The following is a 17,515-nucleotide window of genomic DNA, read 5'->3' as shown; positions in this document are numbered from 1 at the left end:
GTCCATATAATGAAAATTTCACCATGGCATTGTTTACATAAACTGAATGTACGTTTGGCAAATGTGTCTGTAAAAGTAAAAGTTATTGAAAGCTAGAATCATCAAATCTAGTCGTTGACTTCGGATTGCGTAAGTAACGGTATTGGGGCAAATATGAATATTTTCTATACTGTCAGAAAACATTTTAAGTATTTTATGCTGGTTTATGGTGTTTCTCTTGCTTTGTGCCACTCTAAAAGATATATACTTGCTGTTTTAGGCAAATATAAAAATTACTGGCTCTTTTAAAATTGATATATATATATCATAATAGCAAATCTCATTTAGAGTTCTTATGAAACTTTCTATTGTCGCACGTACCTTCTTTCTTTGATGCATGTGCTGAACTCCATATTCTTTTAAAACGCCATGCTATACAGATATATATATATATATATATTTAGCAAATTGTATGTGTCGTTGAAAGTCTGACAAACTTGTTTCATTTTATTTGAATATCTTTCTTAAAATGCATTTGAAAAAAACTAGCTTTGAAGGAATTATTTGCAATACTAATGAATGAAGTGTTCTTATAAGTATATGTATAAAGATACCATCTAAGATACAGAGGCTTACCAAGCATGACGACATTAACCAACACACTCGCACATAAGATAACTCCAAGGACTATGCTCATGATTAGGAGCTTACTACCTGTAAAATAAAGATTATACATTATTTAAAAACATCCACAATAGTGTTACATGTATAAGTATTAAACTTCACTACCGTACTGCTTACAAATATTGTGTCATTTTAGGTGATCTTGATTCCTTTAAGTAAACTTTGTTTTTCCCCTTTGACACTTTAAGAATATATCTATTAGGATTTGATAAGAGTGTTTAATGGGTGTTATATTAATTCTATGTTATTTATGGAATTCTTATGAACTTTAAGAGCAAGTTCTTGAGGATGTTTGTAATATGTTCTGTAACGTTCTTACTTTGTATAAAAGACCAAACTCTTTTGATCATTAAGGTAATAATAAAGTTTCTATCACAGATTTACCACTGCTAGACTCACTTAATTTTAGTTCGTATTTATATCAATTAGCATGACAGGATTATACTTCAATCTTATGTGTGAATTGATCTGAAAGAGTTGTTGGACTTTAAAGTGATCATTAAACGTGTCTTGAACTTTGGACATTATTCTTAATTCCAGATATTTAAATATTAGCATTACTTATCTAAAACAGTAAATGCACAGTGTTGTTTATTACAGGTTACCTCTCGTTCTGGTGGTTGACACACCATTATACATATTGAAACTTCAATGAAGAAACAGTTTATAATAGTAAAAACTGTAATCACACTTTCAGAAACACACGTTCGATGTCTGGTTTGGCAAACCAGTCATGTCATCTGTTGACAACATTGTTATGTAAATTATTTGTTTAAACGCAATGGCATAGCGTTATGATGTTATTATGACATTATGATGTTTAGTATACGAAAATATTCAATTCTTCCTGATAAAGTAAAACTATCATTCAATAACCATGTGTTAGAAGAAGAGATGCAATTTACCATCGGTGTTTTAGGGTTTACAAAATCCCTCATTAACAAATTATGGGTTCAAACGTGTTGGACATGTTCTATTATTTTCTTTAAATTCAAACCAAAAAGGAAAGTGACGAATGCTACTAAAATAGAAATGTTAATATATATAAGGATAATTTCAATCGCGTTTCCTCATTCTTACTCTAGAAGTCAATATGTTTATTGTATGTGCTAGTTACGAATATTGAGCGAAGATAAGCCAACACGGTAATGGAGTCGAAATGACGTTTAACAAGAACGACAAATAGTTTCCATTACTGCTACAGTGTTACCAACATGTTCTCACTATTTTGACTGTGTTCGGTCCTATAATAAGCAATGTATCGTGCTCTTTACTCTTTAACGGTTTCACGTCCAGGCTTTGAGAACGGTTTTAAGACATAGACCAGTTTGATGTTTTTTGAAACAACTATCAGCGGAACCTTAAATGTATTATTTCATAATGCGCACTTACTAGAGGGAATTGTATCTTCACAGTTTTTTCCTTTGAACCCATCTTGGCAATCACAGAGATGTAAAATCCCTTCCGGTACACATCGTCCTCCATTTTGACAAGGTTGAGTATCACAGCGGGTAGCTAAGTATAGTTTCATTGATTAAATGACATATAAGTATACAACGCGAGTCAAAAACTAATAAGTATTTTTCAAATACAATGAATATCCAACTAAGGTTAGCTATGATCAATATTTTCCAAATGAGGTCCATTTTACAGCAAAGATGTGTCGTTTACCTTGTTGAAAAATATTTAACATTGGACTCCTGAGCAAAATCTATCTGAAATGTTATTATATTATTATATGTACGTTGGACATCGTTGATGGTGTCCCTATGGATGCGTTTGTGAGCTTTTGTGTCCGCTGCGATTAGTCTTGTTCGTCGGAAAACTTTGAGCATGTTGAAAAATTTGTGGCGATTAAAAGTTTCGTCGTTCATTCGTTAAAATTCGTTTTAATACGTTAACGATCGGAAAGACTTCGCATAGCGTTCATCAACTGGCGTTAAAGTTCGCATGTTATCAGGTCGTCATCAGCTAATTTGCAAATCAAGCGATCGAGGACGATCTCATGACGAATCATTGCGATAGTTTGCGAACTGGTACGAAATTTAGTGAATACTTACGTATTGTAGCTAACTGTATCTGAAATTTTAGGACAAAGTAAAGCGAATTGTAACGATTGATTGACGTTTAGAAAACGAACAGCAGACGCTTGCATACGAATCATAAGGTAGAGTAACTACGACATACGCATCTAAATTTGAGTAGTATCTCAACAGTTTTGTGTATTTCTTTATTTTCATATATAAAAGGAGGAGGCTAAATATCAAGATTATTAGTTATTCCTGCGTCAAAAAAAGAAGATATAAAACGCCTGATGCTGCAGTATGTGGCTGCAGTGGCTCACCAAGAAGTCTTTCAGCAACTCCTTAACATCCACCAGTTCATTAGATGCCGATTGATGGTGAATATTGGAGCAAGAGCACGTCGCATCTGGAGAATACCATGGCTGCATCCCAAGAGACTATGCCAATTTGGCATATATGATCAGCTCATGGTTGAGCTCATAAGAGAAGCACCTGGAACCTTCAGGAAATTCCTCTGCATGCCAACTGAAATGAATGATGACATATTCGAGAGGGTCCGCCATCGCCGCTTGAAACAACACACCTGGTACAGCGAGCCTTGGAATCCAGGCCTCAAGTAAGTTGCCACTCTACGCCACCTGGTTTCTGGTGCCAAGTACTCAGACATGCAGTTCTCCTGGTGGGTCGCTGAGAATACCCTCTCTGTAGTGGATAGAGAAGTCCGTCATATTATATGTGAGAAATATGTTGATGAGGTTATGACAGCCCCTCAACACATGAAGAATGAAAACAACTGGCTAATGGTTTCCTCAAGAATTGAAACTTTCCTAATTGTTTTGCTGCCATTGATGGCAAGCACATAGCCATCAGAAAACCTGCCATCTCTCGTTATATTATGATTATAAGGTTTTTTTAGCATCACCTTACTGGCCATTGTCGACTCAGACTACAAGTTTGTGTGGTTACCTGGATGGTGATTATAAGACCACATACATTTTATGAAATGTGTTATTATATAAATTATATACAATTATTGCTTTTTTTAATGTATACTGACAATCATTCTGTATTTTCAGGACATGGTTCAAGTGGAGATGCCAGGATCTAAAATGCATCAGAATTCCTGGATGTGGTGCAAGATGGTTCAATTGGAATTCCAGACCCACAGCCAATTTCAATAACACCGTCGACATTTTTCTTGGTTAGGGATGACGCCTTCAGCCTCAGTGAGGACATGCAGAAACCCTATGGACAGAGAGCCCTGACCGGAGGGAAAAAAAATCTAAACTACGGGGTATCCAGGGCAAGGCATTTTGGCCAACCGATTCCAGGTAATTATATTTCTTTTGCCAAATATACTATCGAGGTTCGCTGGCTCGAAATTGCAGAGAATATTTTGATAAGTCTCAATTACCGGAAGTTCGAATGAAATTCGTACTTCCGGTAATTGAGACTTATCAAAATCTTACCTGCAACTAAGATATGTGCTTACTAAACAAGAACCTTTATGCTATCAATAATTTGTTCGATAAGCATAAATTCGAACGAACCGAGTTCGATCTATCGAAGTTCGACTGTAATTTCATTTATAAAAGAATCCTTTTCACGTTATTTTTTACGCATGGCAATATTTGTCTGCGGTCATATCAGATATTCCTCTCAAAGATGAACCACAGTCCATCCACAGTGAGCTGATGGTCTAGACATGCTGCATTCTTCACAACTTGATGAGGATAAGGTAGCCCACTATATAGAATGCACTGGTTGACTATAAGGACAGAAAAGGCGACCTGGTTAATGAGGAATGGAGGAGAGATCGCAACTTGGAGGATACCAGGACTGTAAATATCAGGGGCCACAACACAGCAAGCACAAAAGGGATTGTGAGAAATACTCTGAAGCACTGGTTCAACTCTCTAGCGAGAAGTGTGTCATGGCAAGACAGGATGGTGCCAAATTAGAAGTTAAAACTATGTGTTATTAAGTGGAAATAAATTAAAAAACTAATAAAGTATTATTTTTTTCGAAAATAGAATTGTTAACTCAAAGTCTAAGAGAAATTATCAAAATTTCAAACAAGGAAAAGTAAATAAATAATAAACTTTAAAATAGTATGGGAGTCGGAGAAAGTTAGAAGGCAAATTGACCCCATCTGGTTTTCGCCAATCTTGTTTCGCGTCCGGTAACGGCCGGATGCAGAAATACGCGTTCGAAAAGCTTCGGACGGCTTCGGAAGCATGCGCAAAGTTGCGCTTTGGTTCGTATGTTTGCGTTCGTAATCGCTAGCGAAAAGAACAAAGATTATTCGCGCGACCCAACGCATTTTAGCGAATAACAGTAACCGTTCGTCAAACTTCGTAAACCAGTCGAAACAAATAGTTCCCCTACGGCTACCTTTCGTTATATTTCAAATGATGTCACACTTTTTCAAACAGTTTCGGTCAAAATTCGCCAGAATTGACAAATGAACCCAATTCGCCAGGCTGCGTTTAATTGATTCGCCTTTGTGTGAAGGGGCTATTATAAGAAACATAACGACATACAGTTTACCACGAGACAACATAAAAAACGGAATGTTGAGGTCACCACCTTTGAACAAGCAAAGCAAAATAATTATTAACGGTGTTTAAACCTGTTTTCGTGATCTGAACCTCTTATATGCAATAAAAAAGAAGTACAATAACACACAAAGCTGGTTTAATAATCAAAATATTGATAGACATATTTTGGCCTACCAAGTTCACATCTTCGACCAAAAATGCCTCCAGGACAAGTGCATTTGAAGTCATCCACTAAATCCGTACAAGTGCCGTTGTTCATACAAGGCATTGGATTACAGTCATCGGTGTCTGAAAATAGACAAATGGAATTATTACATACTGACAGTCGCCCTCATGCCGATGGGTATGAATTCAGCTTAACGTGTCTCATATATAAATATTTCGGAAACTGGAGAAATATTTAATCAAATGTTTGTTATATATACTAAAGGTCTTATTCGTTTGTTATGTGAGTCACAAAATTAAACTCGTTCTCAATGTCCAAAGTACAGGTACCACATACACGACGTGTATTTTTAATATCAACATACATAACAACTTTCGTTCAGCACATCCAGCAGTTTTTTTATAACGAAAACAAGTCCTATTAAAGCCAGGGTTATGGATTTCTCTGCAAAGGTTCTAAACGCATCTTGCAGCGTGTGTACCAAAATAAAACCGGTTATATTTGCACGGGTTTTGTATAAGGAACAACATAAAAATTGAAGATGAAAATGTTATGACTTAAAAGTATTGACAATCGCGCATTTGGACAACTTGCACCGATTGTCTGTATACGTCATTTCTAAAACGCAATCATTCTCTAGCTTTCGATTAACCATGACATGACGAGAAATCGTTCGACAGCAAATCGTTAGCAATTTCAAAAAAGTTCGTTCGTCAGTTTGACAGTTCATGATGTCAAACACACGGTGGGTTTCTTGCATGCATGCATAATTACACTCGAATGGTCATAGTACAAATGTCATTATTTCCTCTAATCAGGTCTGTAATTCGGCCAGGGAGGAGAAGAATTTGCAATTTTATTTGTATTTCTAATAGGATGCATGTGTATTGGTCAAGGGTAGAATTACATTGGTAATCTATCCTTTTTTGACTTGTCCGGCTGACATGTTTTTCACCACACCTGTTGGTGTATTGATAAAGGCCCAAACATTATAAAGATACAGTTAACCATATACAATGCACACCGAACAATGGTTTGACTGTAACTTTGTTAAACATTTAGTTTCTGAACAAGGTTTTCCTAGAATGTATGTCTTGTTTGCATATTCCTGTTTTTTGCAATTGTACTTTTCTCAGAAATTAAATCATTTGAACCTGATTATAACATAACTAATGGGGAAAATCATATATATACGTTTTTTATCAAAGGTAAAACAATTTTGATAAAAAGTTCAATTGTGATAAGGTCATTGTTATAAATTCCAAAAAAAAGGAAACACAAAATTGAAAACAACAGAAACAATTTGTTACCACCTTTGAATTGTCAAACAATTTAAAAACCATTATAGTAAACCGGAATTTAAACTTATTCACGGGATCCAAATTTTAGACTTGCAATAAATAATAAGTACACCAACGAATGTAAAATACCAATCTAGGTTATTATTTTGGCTTACCATGTTCACATCTTCCACCGGAAAATCCTGTTTGACAAGTGCATTTGAAGTCATTCACTAAATCTGTACATGTTCCGTTGTTCATACAAGGCATTGGCACGCAGTCATCTGAGTCTTGAAATACAAACTAAAAGCTTTGTAAACTCATTATAACTATCAAATTTGATTGATTATAATATCTCGCGGATTCGCCTAAGCTGTAAGGGGCAAAAATAAACTCACAAATGTCCAAATACAAGTACCACATATTTATATTTAGCTTGAGATGAAGATGAGAATCGAATCGGTTGCATAGAATTAAATGAAGGCACCAACTTGGAACTGACCAGATTGTTTGTATTTAGCCTTGTTTCTACTCATTGACATGCATATCATTGGCATGAACAGCCATCACGTTTTAACCAATAACATTCCAGGTAAACTGATAATGATAAAAAAATATATTGTCATTGTTCATCTTTTTATCACACAATAATCATTAACGTCTTTTCATATAATCAATTTAGTATGCCAAAAAATTGTTTCAACATGTTCGTGAAAAAATGAACATAATTGTTTTCCAAAACTTTTTACGACTGCTAACACTGCGTCATTTGATTGACTCACACAATCTTATAGCTACCTTATACTGTGCGCCCCGGGTACCAGCGTTTTGTGAAATTTCCGTGCATGCGGAAAATGTGAATAATTGGTATCTGGCGTGTGTTGAATAAAAAAGGCGAATGACAAGAGTTGTTCCAGTCATTTCTGTGTAATTTCTTGCGAGCACATCGAAAATACGTTTTAATATATTGATGGAATAGATGAAAGGAAGTAAATAATTGTTGCACCATCGTGAAGATAAATCATTTAGTGTTCAGAATATCCTGATGGTGTTTGAAAATAAGTGTTTTTGCCGAATTAATTGTGGAAGCAATATGCTCTTAGCGGGCATTGGAATGGTTTGTTTCTCCACTTGTCTACTTCGTAAATAGAATGATGCACACTGTCTACCAGCATGATCCCCACACATTTTTTGTCAATAATGATATTTAAATTCCGACATTCGAGCCTTTTATGAGCTTTATTAAGGGCACACTGATCGGCAACCACAATACCAACGAAATCTATTAAATACAATTAATAACATTTCGTTTATAAATGCTCGGGTTAGCGCATTAAAACGGTAATTTAACACACTTTCTCAGTGAACCCAACACACAGAAGGCAAACATACACCACAAACAAGTAAAACACAACGCTTGTTGATTGATCAATATAAGTGTTTTTTGGCTCACCATGTTCACATCTTCGACCGGAAAATCCTTTAGGACAAGTGCAAATGAAATCGTTAACCAAATCCGTACATGTGCCGTTGTTTACACAAGGTAGTGACCTACAGTCATCCGTGTCTAAAAACGGAAACGCATGATTTGTTCACGTAATTATTTATTTTCATTGTTATTGAACCTACTTGTTTATAATCTTAGCTTGAGTGAGATTACATGTAAGCCAAGTTAAATAGTACTTGCTCACACTGATTTTGGGTTATTGTTTTTACAATGATATCTTTATATCGAATAAGAACGAGCAACCATGCTTATACAATGCAGGTCAAATAAATTTTAGGTCCATTTTTTAACCACTTGCAGTCCTTGTTTTTATACAATATTATTTCGCCACATTCACACAAGGCCTCATGATCTCTTACGACTTAAAAATACGTATGGAAAGAAGTTGGTCTAGCACATCCAGCAGATTTATTTAACGAAAGCGAGGGCTTTATATCAGCAAGACTATATATAAATACTTACCAGGCATGCATTTTTCTTCATAGGAATTATTTTCTGAGATTGTGCCTTCTGGGCATTTGACGCATTTCGTATTTCCTTCATAAGTGGCTGAAGACACAAAAGTACAATATATGATTGCAACGATAAGTTAAAACATATTTAAAGAATGCATTATTGAAAATGAAAGTATCAAAACTGAAATGTTGACATTATATTTGCAATATGTAGCAGCATATCCACTAAGTAGCTCGTTCAAACCTTCCTTGCGTATGATTTGACATGGTAAGCTTTGCAATATTGGTCCATATGTATATATATTTCGTATGAATGATATCGCTTTAATAATATAACATCTTAAAATACAATGCATCTGTTTGAAGCTCTGCACAGGAAATAATCTAGCACATGAAAATGATGCAACTGTTCATTTTTTATGATAATGGTATGGTAAGCGGTATCCGTTTTGTATACTATGTTTAAATAAATAAATAAGAGCTTTTTTAATAGATCGCAGACTTGATATACATTTTTTAAACGTAAGAGAAAGCTATTATTAAAATTCCTTACGCCTGTCTCCTAATCCAGATGCCAACTACCATACGTTTAAATGATAGAGGCTCTCAAAATTCATTACAAACAATCAAACCAAATCTTATTGTGCACTAGGAAATAAGATAGGTTTACGTTAGACTTTCCACTCTTGAAAGGGAGCGAAAATGCAGCGATGCAATATAATTTATGCAAGGTTGACATTAATATAGCTGTCATGAAAAATGATCCCATTTAAGTTATGCAAGGCAACATGATATGTTTTAACTCTTAAAAGCAACTTTAATTCACATTTTGATATTTCACATTTATCGCCTGATATAAGTGCATGTCAAGATCGTGTTACATGTGTTTCGGAATAGACGCATTTTAAGCTGCATTTATAGAGATTCAACGCACAAATTTGCCTCTTTAGGTATCTCTAGCTACCCACAAATGCATATGGTTCTGATAGTTTGACCTAAAATAATACATTGGTATAACATCTTTAATGAACATTAAAATATACTTGATAACTTAAATATAAATATTTCAGGTTTGTGGTCATGTGCCTCTCGTTGAGCGTCTGTAAGGAATTGATTCATGTACCTTTAAACTATAACATGGTTAAAACTAAGGCTGCTCAGCTTATCCATGTACGAACGAACAAAAATTAAATGAGTCACCATCAAAGAACTCCGGCCTGTTATACATGTTACACATATTGACCACATCAAGCAAAGGTTACGAAATGTTTGTGTTACTATCAAAACTGAATACAATGCATTAATTATAATATACAGTTTGTGCCAAATTGCAATGAACCCCATTTTTGCAATCCATAACTATCTACAGCCAATGAATAATCGCATGGAAGTAAAGATTTAAAACTTAACACATCGGTAATCATATTTTGATTCTTCGCTTGCTGTAAACCCATTGTGCTCCATATCAATTTGAAAATTTCATTAAAACTCCAAATGAGTAATGACTAATATGGGATTTTTTGTGCGGCCGTCTTCGCATATGATTTGATATATGCTTTTAGTCAAAGGTTTGTATCAACTGCTATTGCTAATAGTTGTAACTGACAAAATATGTTTTAAATATAACTTAGTGTTATATTACATTCAACAGTTTGCAGTCAAAATAATTTTGTTTCACCATAATCGTTTTGTGACTTACATAAAATTTAATCACTTGTTTATAACTAGTGGTTGTTCAAATCAGCAACTAATGCCGATCAGCTTATTTGCATATGACTTATGCTACTCCCTTTAGGGTATGTTGCATCAATTTACGATTTATATTGGTAAAGACTGGTTAAACGTTACGTCTAGTTGACATCTTGAACAAACTCAGATAAGTTTAATTATAGGTATAGAGTTAAATAAAAATTGCATGTACTTATAAATTATTTCAATAATCTAGGTATATCTCGGTATCTATGATCATTTTATTGTCGAGGTGTGATCCTATTTTCAAAGAATGTCTTCGATAAAGTTGTTGATTTTTTTAACAAGATAATCGTCCAAAAGTTAAATTGCAGCTACTTTAAAATGAAAGTAACAGCCATGAGCTATATCTATATCATAGGTGTAAGATTTTAATGATCAAATATACATTTTGATTATAATTCACTATCTTAAATCGTTGTTCTATAACAACGCAGTTGGGTTGGTTCAAGTCCGAACTCCACGCAAACTTTAACCAGCCCAATTGCGTTCATGTCCCCGATAATGACACCCATCACGCAATATTACTTATATTTACACCAATAGCTCATTCTGTATTTCCAGAATTGCTTAAAGATACTTAATGCCATTTAAGAAAACCTTTCAGTAATTCTTTTCCACCCATTCTTTTAATAGGCAAACCCGACTGTAAACCGGAAACAGTTTGTCATATGACGTCATAACAACGCGTAAAAAATAAACAACTTCATAGCTGATTTTAACGTAAAATTGAAACGCTAGTGACAACAATATTTTAACAAATCATAAATTAACACTTTTCAACATGTTGATTTTAGTTTTTTCGTGTCCTGCTGCCACAATAAAAACAAAAGAAGATTAACATTTTTCATTGTATATTTATAAGCGATCATTCGCGATCCGAGAATATCCGAAGATGTGGCGTTCATTTTAGAAATGGAAGTTGGGTGTAAATAATGTGGAATATAAAACAGAAATGAGTATGGCATGTTTCGTCGTACAAATGATTACTCTAGGAATAAACATACTTCCGTCTACGCCATAGCCCGGCTGACATTTTGTTTTTGTTACACACACATCCTTGTCGAGATATCTGTCGTTCGTACAGCCACATTTAAGATCCGATGTGGAGGTACAGTGAAAATTGATAATCGTATTGTAGGGACAGCTTCTTTTACACTTTCTACATGCTCTGAAAACATTTCTGGCTTCCATAAAATACCCATATGGGCAAGGAGAACATTTAGCGCTCCCACCATTGAATTCACAATCATCAACGAAATGGTATCCCGGTAGACAGTTTCCACAGGTCCACAATTCTCCGTTCTGTCTCTTCAGATGATAAAAATCACAACACGAGGTATTTAATCCAATAACTGAAGAAGCATAGAGAAACCAAACTACTAAAGCCAGCCGGACAAACATCTTGACTGATTCTACTTCCTTTATAACACGTTCTTCCAAGTATAGATAAGGTAAAGTGTAGAAATCGGATAAACAAGGATGTTCAGCGTGCATTGTTATTTTACAAAATAATACACTTAAGAAATACGACACAAGGCCTCAAATAAAATATTCATGGTTCCCCTCCCACGACCTACCCGAAAAAGTCCGCCCATTATTCTATTTATATACCATTTATTTACTATATGTGTGATTTTGGTTTGGGTATAATATGGCTTTGAATAATAACTCTCGGTTTTAACGACATAGTATTGGTAATTGCGCTCGCTCCACGCCAATTATTATTTTATCATTTGTGATTCTACTTCTTGCTCAAACACACATATCTTTTTATTATAATATTTTATTCCTGGCTTTCTGAGTATTGTGCTCACATACAACATCTGCAATTTAAAAAGGGGAGAATAAAGCAATTGCGGAACCTTCATTAATTTGCAATATAGTTATTATGTTGATTTGGTACCTTTTCGGATAAGGAGGAAATCCGGCGTTGGGATTTTTTCTATTGTAGAAAGTTTGAAAGTGATTGCACCATTAAATGTAAATGCACGTGAGGGGACATCCGTCTTACACCCAACCATATGCAGAAGCTATTTTGCAGTTTATGTTATTTTCCCCGCTGAAAATTTCAGGGAATATAGAAATGGTGAGCGTGCGTGTGTTAACGTCCGTCACATTTTTCTTGTCCGGAACATTTCACGATATCCATTCACGATATGGAATTCAACTTTGGATGGTAGCTAGCTGGTAATAAGGAAATGTGCAGTACACAAGATTCATATATATTTCTTCTTTAATCACAAATATATTGCCCGTGATTTAGTTTTATAATCTCATATAAAATTGGCCGGAGCTTAATTCCGAAAGTCTTTGAGAAATTAGTTTTAAACGTCAAAGTACATCTCATGAGGAGAAGTTAAGTGAATATAAAACTTAATTTTGTCCTTGGTATTTGAGACTGATGGTACTCTGTTTATTTTAAGACTTGTTTCTTACTTACAACTTACGTCTGTAAAGAATTAACTTCAAACCTCAAAACAGATATATGCTATTGATTATTAGTGCAGTGACAAGCACCAACGCACAGTTTTGGTATATTGTAATAGTTATTGCCCTTCAGTTTTGTACTTATTTATTTGTTTGGGGTAGAAATTTTAAAGCCGTTATGATATTTACCTCTAACTTTGTATACGGATATACGTATATATCCTTTTTAGGTGTGGCGCATTCAATAGAACCTTAAACTATGTTCACAGAAAAAAACTTCCGTTGCGTTTTGTATCAACCCCGGAAAGGCAAAGGAGATTTGGAAATAGTATGCGTATGTGCGTGCGGGCCTGCTTGCTTGTGCATATGTATCCGTCACACTCTTTTGCCTTCATAACTTCTCCATTTAATTTATTAACTTGTTAATAAACCTATTTGAACCTGATAAAAAAATGTCGATAAAAAGTTTATATTCGATGCGGGTCGATTAGTTTCTGCTCTTATCAAATCTTTTGAATTAATTTGTTTGCTTGTACAAACATTCTTTCCTTTCCAGTGACGCTTATATAAATCCCGGGCGATCTACATCAACTCTGTCGTCCTCCTTTTAGGACGCCCTTTGACGAAAGCCGAAATTTTGTTAAAAACAATGTGCAGAGCTTTTATGACAAATTGAGACTTATTGTTCTGGGTTTATTCAACATCCTAGCTTTAACTGAAACATGACTGACTACCTTTTATATTCATTTTAGAAGAGACAGATAAACCTACTCTTATAAAAGTATAATTGTTAACATAAGAATGGGGGATTTCGAGTCATGTAATGTACCTGGCTTTAATTACGCATACATAATAGACGGCTGATGGCGGATACCGTTTACATACCTCCATTCATAAACCAAATTCAATGCATTCACAACTAAATATCACTGGCGGTTGATACAGGTATACATGATTTAGTCAACACACGTAAGGTAAAACTTGATATGAATAAACCATCATCTCGGCAAATAAGTGAGTACGTTGACCTATTACAACAGTAACAAGTAATCCGTGACGCTACTCAATCTACTGAAACGTTCTAGTCTTATATTTATTTTAGTAGTTTCATCATCAGGTATTGTTGTAGAATGTTGTCATTGGAATCCGTTTATGGGATTCAATTCGTCACAATTGCCCTATTAATTGAAAGTACGACTCGATCAGACCGTTTGATGATATTTGTAACGGAAAATTTGGTAAATTTCAACAAGATGACTATGTCGAACTCCGAACGCTTGCTTTGTATTTTTATTGAGACCAATAATGGCACATCGATATCATTATGTACACAGTTAATTTGACTCGTTCTGACTTGTTGCGAAATATTTATAACTTCAAGGGCTATCACGTTTCGCACACAGAACCCCATGGTTGTATTATGAAATTTGCAAATCACTCCTTAACAGACAAAAAGCATACAATAGTGCCTAACGTACAAACAATGACAACCATTAGCGCACTAACAAGCAGAAAAGCAACGACGTGAATATTCTTGTTAAAATTTGTAAGCAAAGTTTATTTAATATGAACTTGTTTATACAGCTTCTTAATACTTTTGAAAACAAAGCAAACTTTGCTAGTCTATGACTAAAGACCTCCCTTTTCATATACTCAAATTTAGGTCTCTCGATTCCCAACAAGAAGCACCCGTCGGGGTGCCTCGAATGATATTTGATTACCGGTTCCATTCGCCTACAAGGCTATTTTATACTCTAATATGCAGCGAAAACTGCCTAAAATCGGGGTATGCATTCTCGAAGATATCTCAGCATCCCTGCACCTGAAGCGGTTGGTACAAATTTTGCCATTTAGGGGACTCTATACCCTACAAGAAGCAACCGTCCGGATGCCTTGAATGATAATTTGTCACCGGTACCTAACGCGACAAAGTATACCAATTTTCGCGACTGTTCGTACTTTAAACGCGCTCCCATATAGCTTGTAAGGGGGAGCTAATCTTGAAGACATCCCCGGACCCCAAAATGGTATGATGTCCGTTAAGGTCTTGAAATTTATGTCTCTCGATTCCCTACAAGAAACACCCGTCGGGGTGCCTGGAATAATATTATATCACCGGTTCCATTCGCCTATAAGGCTATTTTATACTCTAAAATGCAGCGAAAAATGCCTAAAATCGGAGTATGCATTCTCGAAGATACCTCAGCATCCCTGCACCTGACGAGGCTGGGACTAATTTCCCATTTAGGGGACTCTAAACCCTAAAAGAATTTTCCGTCGTGGTGCCTGGGACTATATTTGGTCACCTGTTCCTAACGCGTCGAAGTATCCCAAATTTCGCGACTTTTCGTACTTTAAACGCGCTCCCATATAGCTTGTAAGGGGAGCCAATCTCGAAGATATCTCCGGACCCCGAAATGCTATGATGTCCGTTAAGGTCTTGGAATTAAGGTATTTCGATTCCCTACAAGGAGCACACGTCGGGGTACCTGGAATGATATTTGATCACCAGTACCATTCGCCTAAAAAGCTATTTTATACTATAAAATGCAGCGAAAAATGCCTAAAACCGGGGTATGCATTCTCGAAGATACCTTAGCATCCCTGCACCTGACGAGGCTGGAGCCAATACTGCCATTTAGGGGACTCTTTATCCTACAAGAAGCACCCGTCGGGGTGCCTGAGATGATATTGAGGCACCGGTTCCTAACGCGTCAATGTATCTCAAATGTCGAGACTTTTCGTACTTTTAACGCGCTCCCACATAGTTTGTGATTGGGATCTAACCTCGAAGATATCTCCGGACCCCAAAATGGTATGATGTCCGTTAAGGTCTTGAAATTTAGTTCTCTAGATTCCCTACAAGGAGCCCACGTCGGGGTGCCTGGAATGATATTTGATCAACGGTACCATTCGCCTATAAGGCAATTTCATACTCTAAATTGCAGCGAAAAATGCCTAAAACCGGGGAATGCATTTTCGAAGATACCTCAGCATCCATGCACTTGACGAGGCTGGGACCAAATTTGCAATTTAAGGGACTCAATAGCCTACAAGAAGCCCTTCTCGAGGTGCCTGGGATGATATTTTGTCACCGTTTCCTAACGCGTCAAAGTATCCCAATTTTCGCGACTTTTCGTACTTTTAACGCGAACCCATATAGCTTGTAAGGGGGTGCTAATCTCGGTAAGATATCTCCGGACCCCAAAATGGTATGAGGTCCGTTAAGGTCTTGGAATTTAGGTCTCTCGATTCCCTACAAGAAACACACGTCGGGGTGCCTGGAATGATATTTGATTACCGGTTTCATTCGCCTATAAGGCTATTTTATACTCTAAAATGAAGCGAGGCTGGGACCAATTTTGCCACTTAGGGGACTCTATAGCCTACAAGAAGAACCTCTCGGGGTGCTTAGGATGATATTATGTCACCGGTTCCAAACTCGTCAAAGAATCCAAAATTTCGCGACTTTTCGTACTTTAATGCGCTCCCATATAGCTTGTAAGGGAGAGCTAATCTCGATGATATCTTCGGACCCAAAAATGGTATGAGGTCTGTTAGGATCTTGAAATCTAGGTCTCTCGATTCCCTAAAAGAAGCACTCATCGAGGTGCCTGGAATGATATTTTATCACCGGTTACATCCGCCTTTAAGGCTATTTTATTCTTTGAAATGCAGCAAAAAAGCCTAAAACCAGGGTATGCATTCTCGACAATATCTCAGCATCCCTGCACCTGACGAGAATGGGACCAAATTTGACATTTAGGTGACTCTATACCCTACAGGAAGCACCCATCGTGGAACCTTGGATGATATTTAATCGCCGATTTCGTACGCGTCAAAGTATCCCAAATTTCGGGAGTTTTCGTACTTTTAACGCGCTCCCATATAGCTTGTAAGGGGGTGTTAATCTCGAAGATATCTCCGGACCCCAAAATGGTATAATGTCCGTTAAGGTCTTGAAATTTAGGTCCCTCGATTTCCTAAAACAAGCACCCGTCGTTCCATTCGCCTACAAGGCTATTTTATACCCTGAAATGCAGCGAAAAATGCCTAAAACCGGGGTATGCATTCTCGAAGATATCTCAGCATACCTGCATCTGACGAGGCTGGGACCAATATTGCCATTTAGGAAATCTTTCTTCTACATGAAGCACCCATCGGGGGGCCTGGGATGATATTCGGTCACCGGTTTTTAACGCGTCAATGTATCCCAAATTTCGCGACTTTTCGTACTTTTAACGCGCTCCCAAATAGCATGTAAGGTGGTGGGCTAATCTCGAAGATATCTCCGGACCCCAAAATGGTATAAGTTCCGTTCAGGTCTTGAAATTAAGGTCTATCTATTCCCAACATAAACACCCGTTGGGGTGCCTGGAATGATATTTTATCACCGATTCTATTCGCCTATAAGGCTATCTTATACTTTAAAATTCAGCGAAAAATGCTTTAACCGGGGTATGCATTTTTGAAGATATCCCAGCATCCCTACACCTGACGAGGCTAGGACTAATTTTGCCATTTAGGGGAATCTATACCTTATACTAATCACCCGTCGTGGTGCCTTGGATGATATTTGGACACCGGTTCCTAAGGCGTCAAAGAATCCAAAATTTCGCGACTTTTTGTACTTTTAAGCGCTCCCATATAGCTTGTAAGGGGCAGCTAATCTCGAAGATA

General features: G+C 36.4%; 1 protein-coding gene across 9 annotated transcripts in view; it reads right to left on the bottom strand.

Moving 5' to 3' along the window:
- LOC128238285 (fibropellin-1-like) overlaps nt 1-11,889 on the bottom strand; it is a 31,451-nt gene extending 19,562 nt beyond the window's left edge. For 3 of the 9 annotated variants that reach the window (XM_052954033.1, XM_052954039.1, XM_052954040.1), the window contains exons 1-8: nt 11,413-11,886; nt 8,664-8,750; nt 8,148-8,261; nt 6,871-6,984; nt 5,423-5,536; nt 2,056-2,178; nt 616-693; nt 361-411 (exon numbers count right to left, since the gene is read on the bottom strand). In XM_052954033.1, coding sequence (XP_052809993.1) covers nt 361-411; nt 616-693; nt 2,056-2,178; nt 5,423-5,536; nt 6,871-6,984; nt 8,148-8,261; nt 8,664-8,750; nt 11,413-11,809 — 1,078 coding nt within the window. In that variant the 5' untranslated portion in view covers nt 11,810-11,886. Of the gene's footprint in view, nt 1-360; nt 412-615; nt 694-2,055; nt 2,179-5,422; nt 5,537-6,870; nt 6,985-8,147; nt 8,262-8,663; nt 8,751-11,412 lie in introns of all 9 variants that reach the window. The other 6 variants (XM_052954032.1, XM_052954034.1, XM_052954035.1 and 3 more) reach the window with 4 other exon arrangements.
- Between the last annotated feature and the right edge of the window lie 5,626 nt (nt 11,890-17,515).

The sequence above is a fragment of the Mya arenaria genome, chromosome 6 (genome assembly GCF_026914265.1).
Source record: "Mya arenaria isolate MELC-2E11 chromosome 6, ASM2691426v1".
NCBI lineage: Eukaryota > Metazoa > Mollusca > Bivalvia > Myida > Myidae > Mya > Mya arenaria.
The sequence above is the reverse complement of the archived record's forward strand: the minus strand, read 5'-3'. Positions and strand labels throughout refer to the sequence as shown.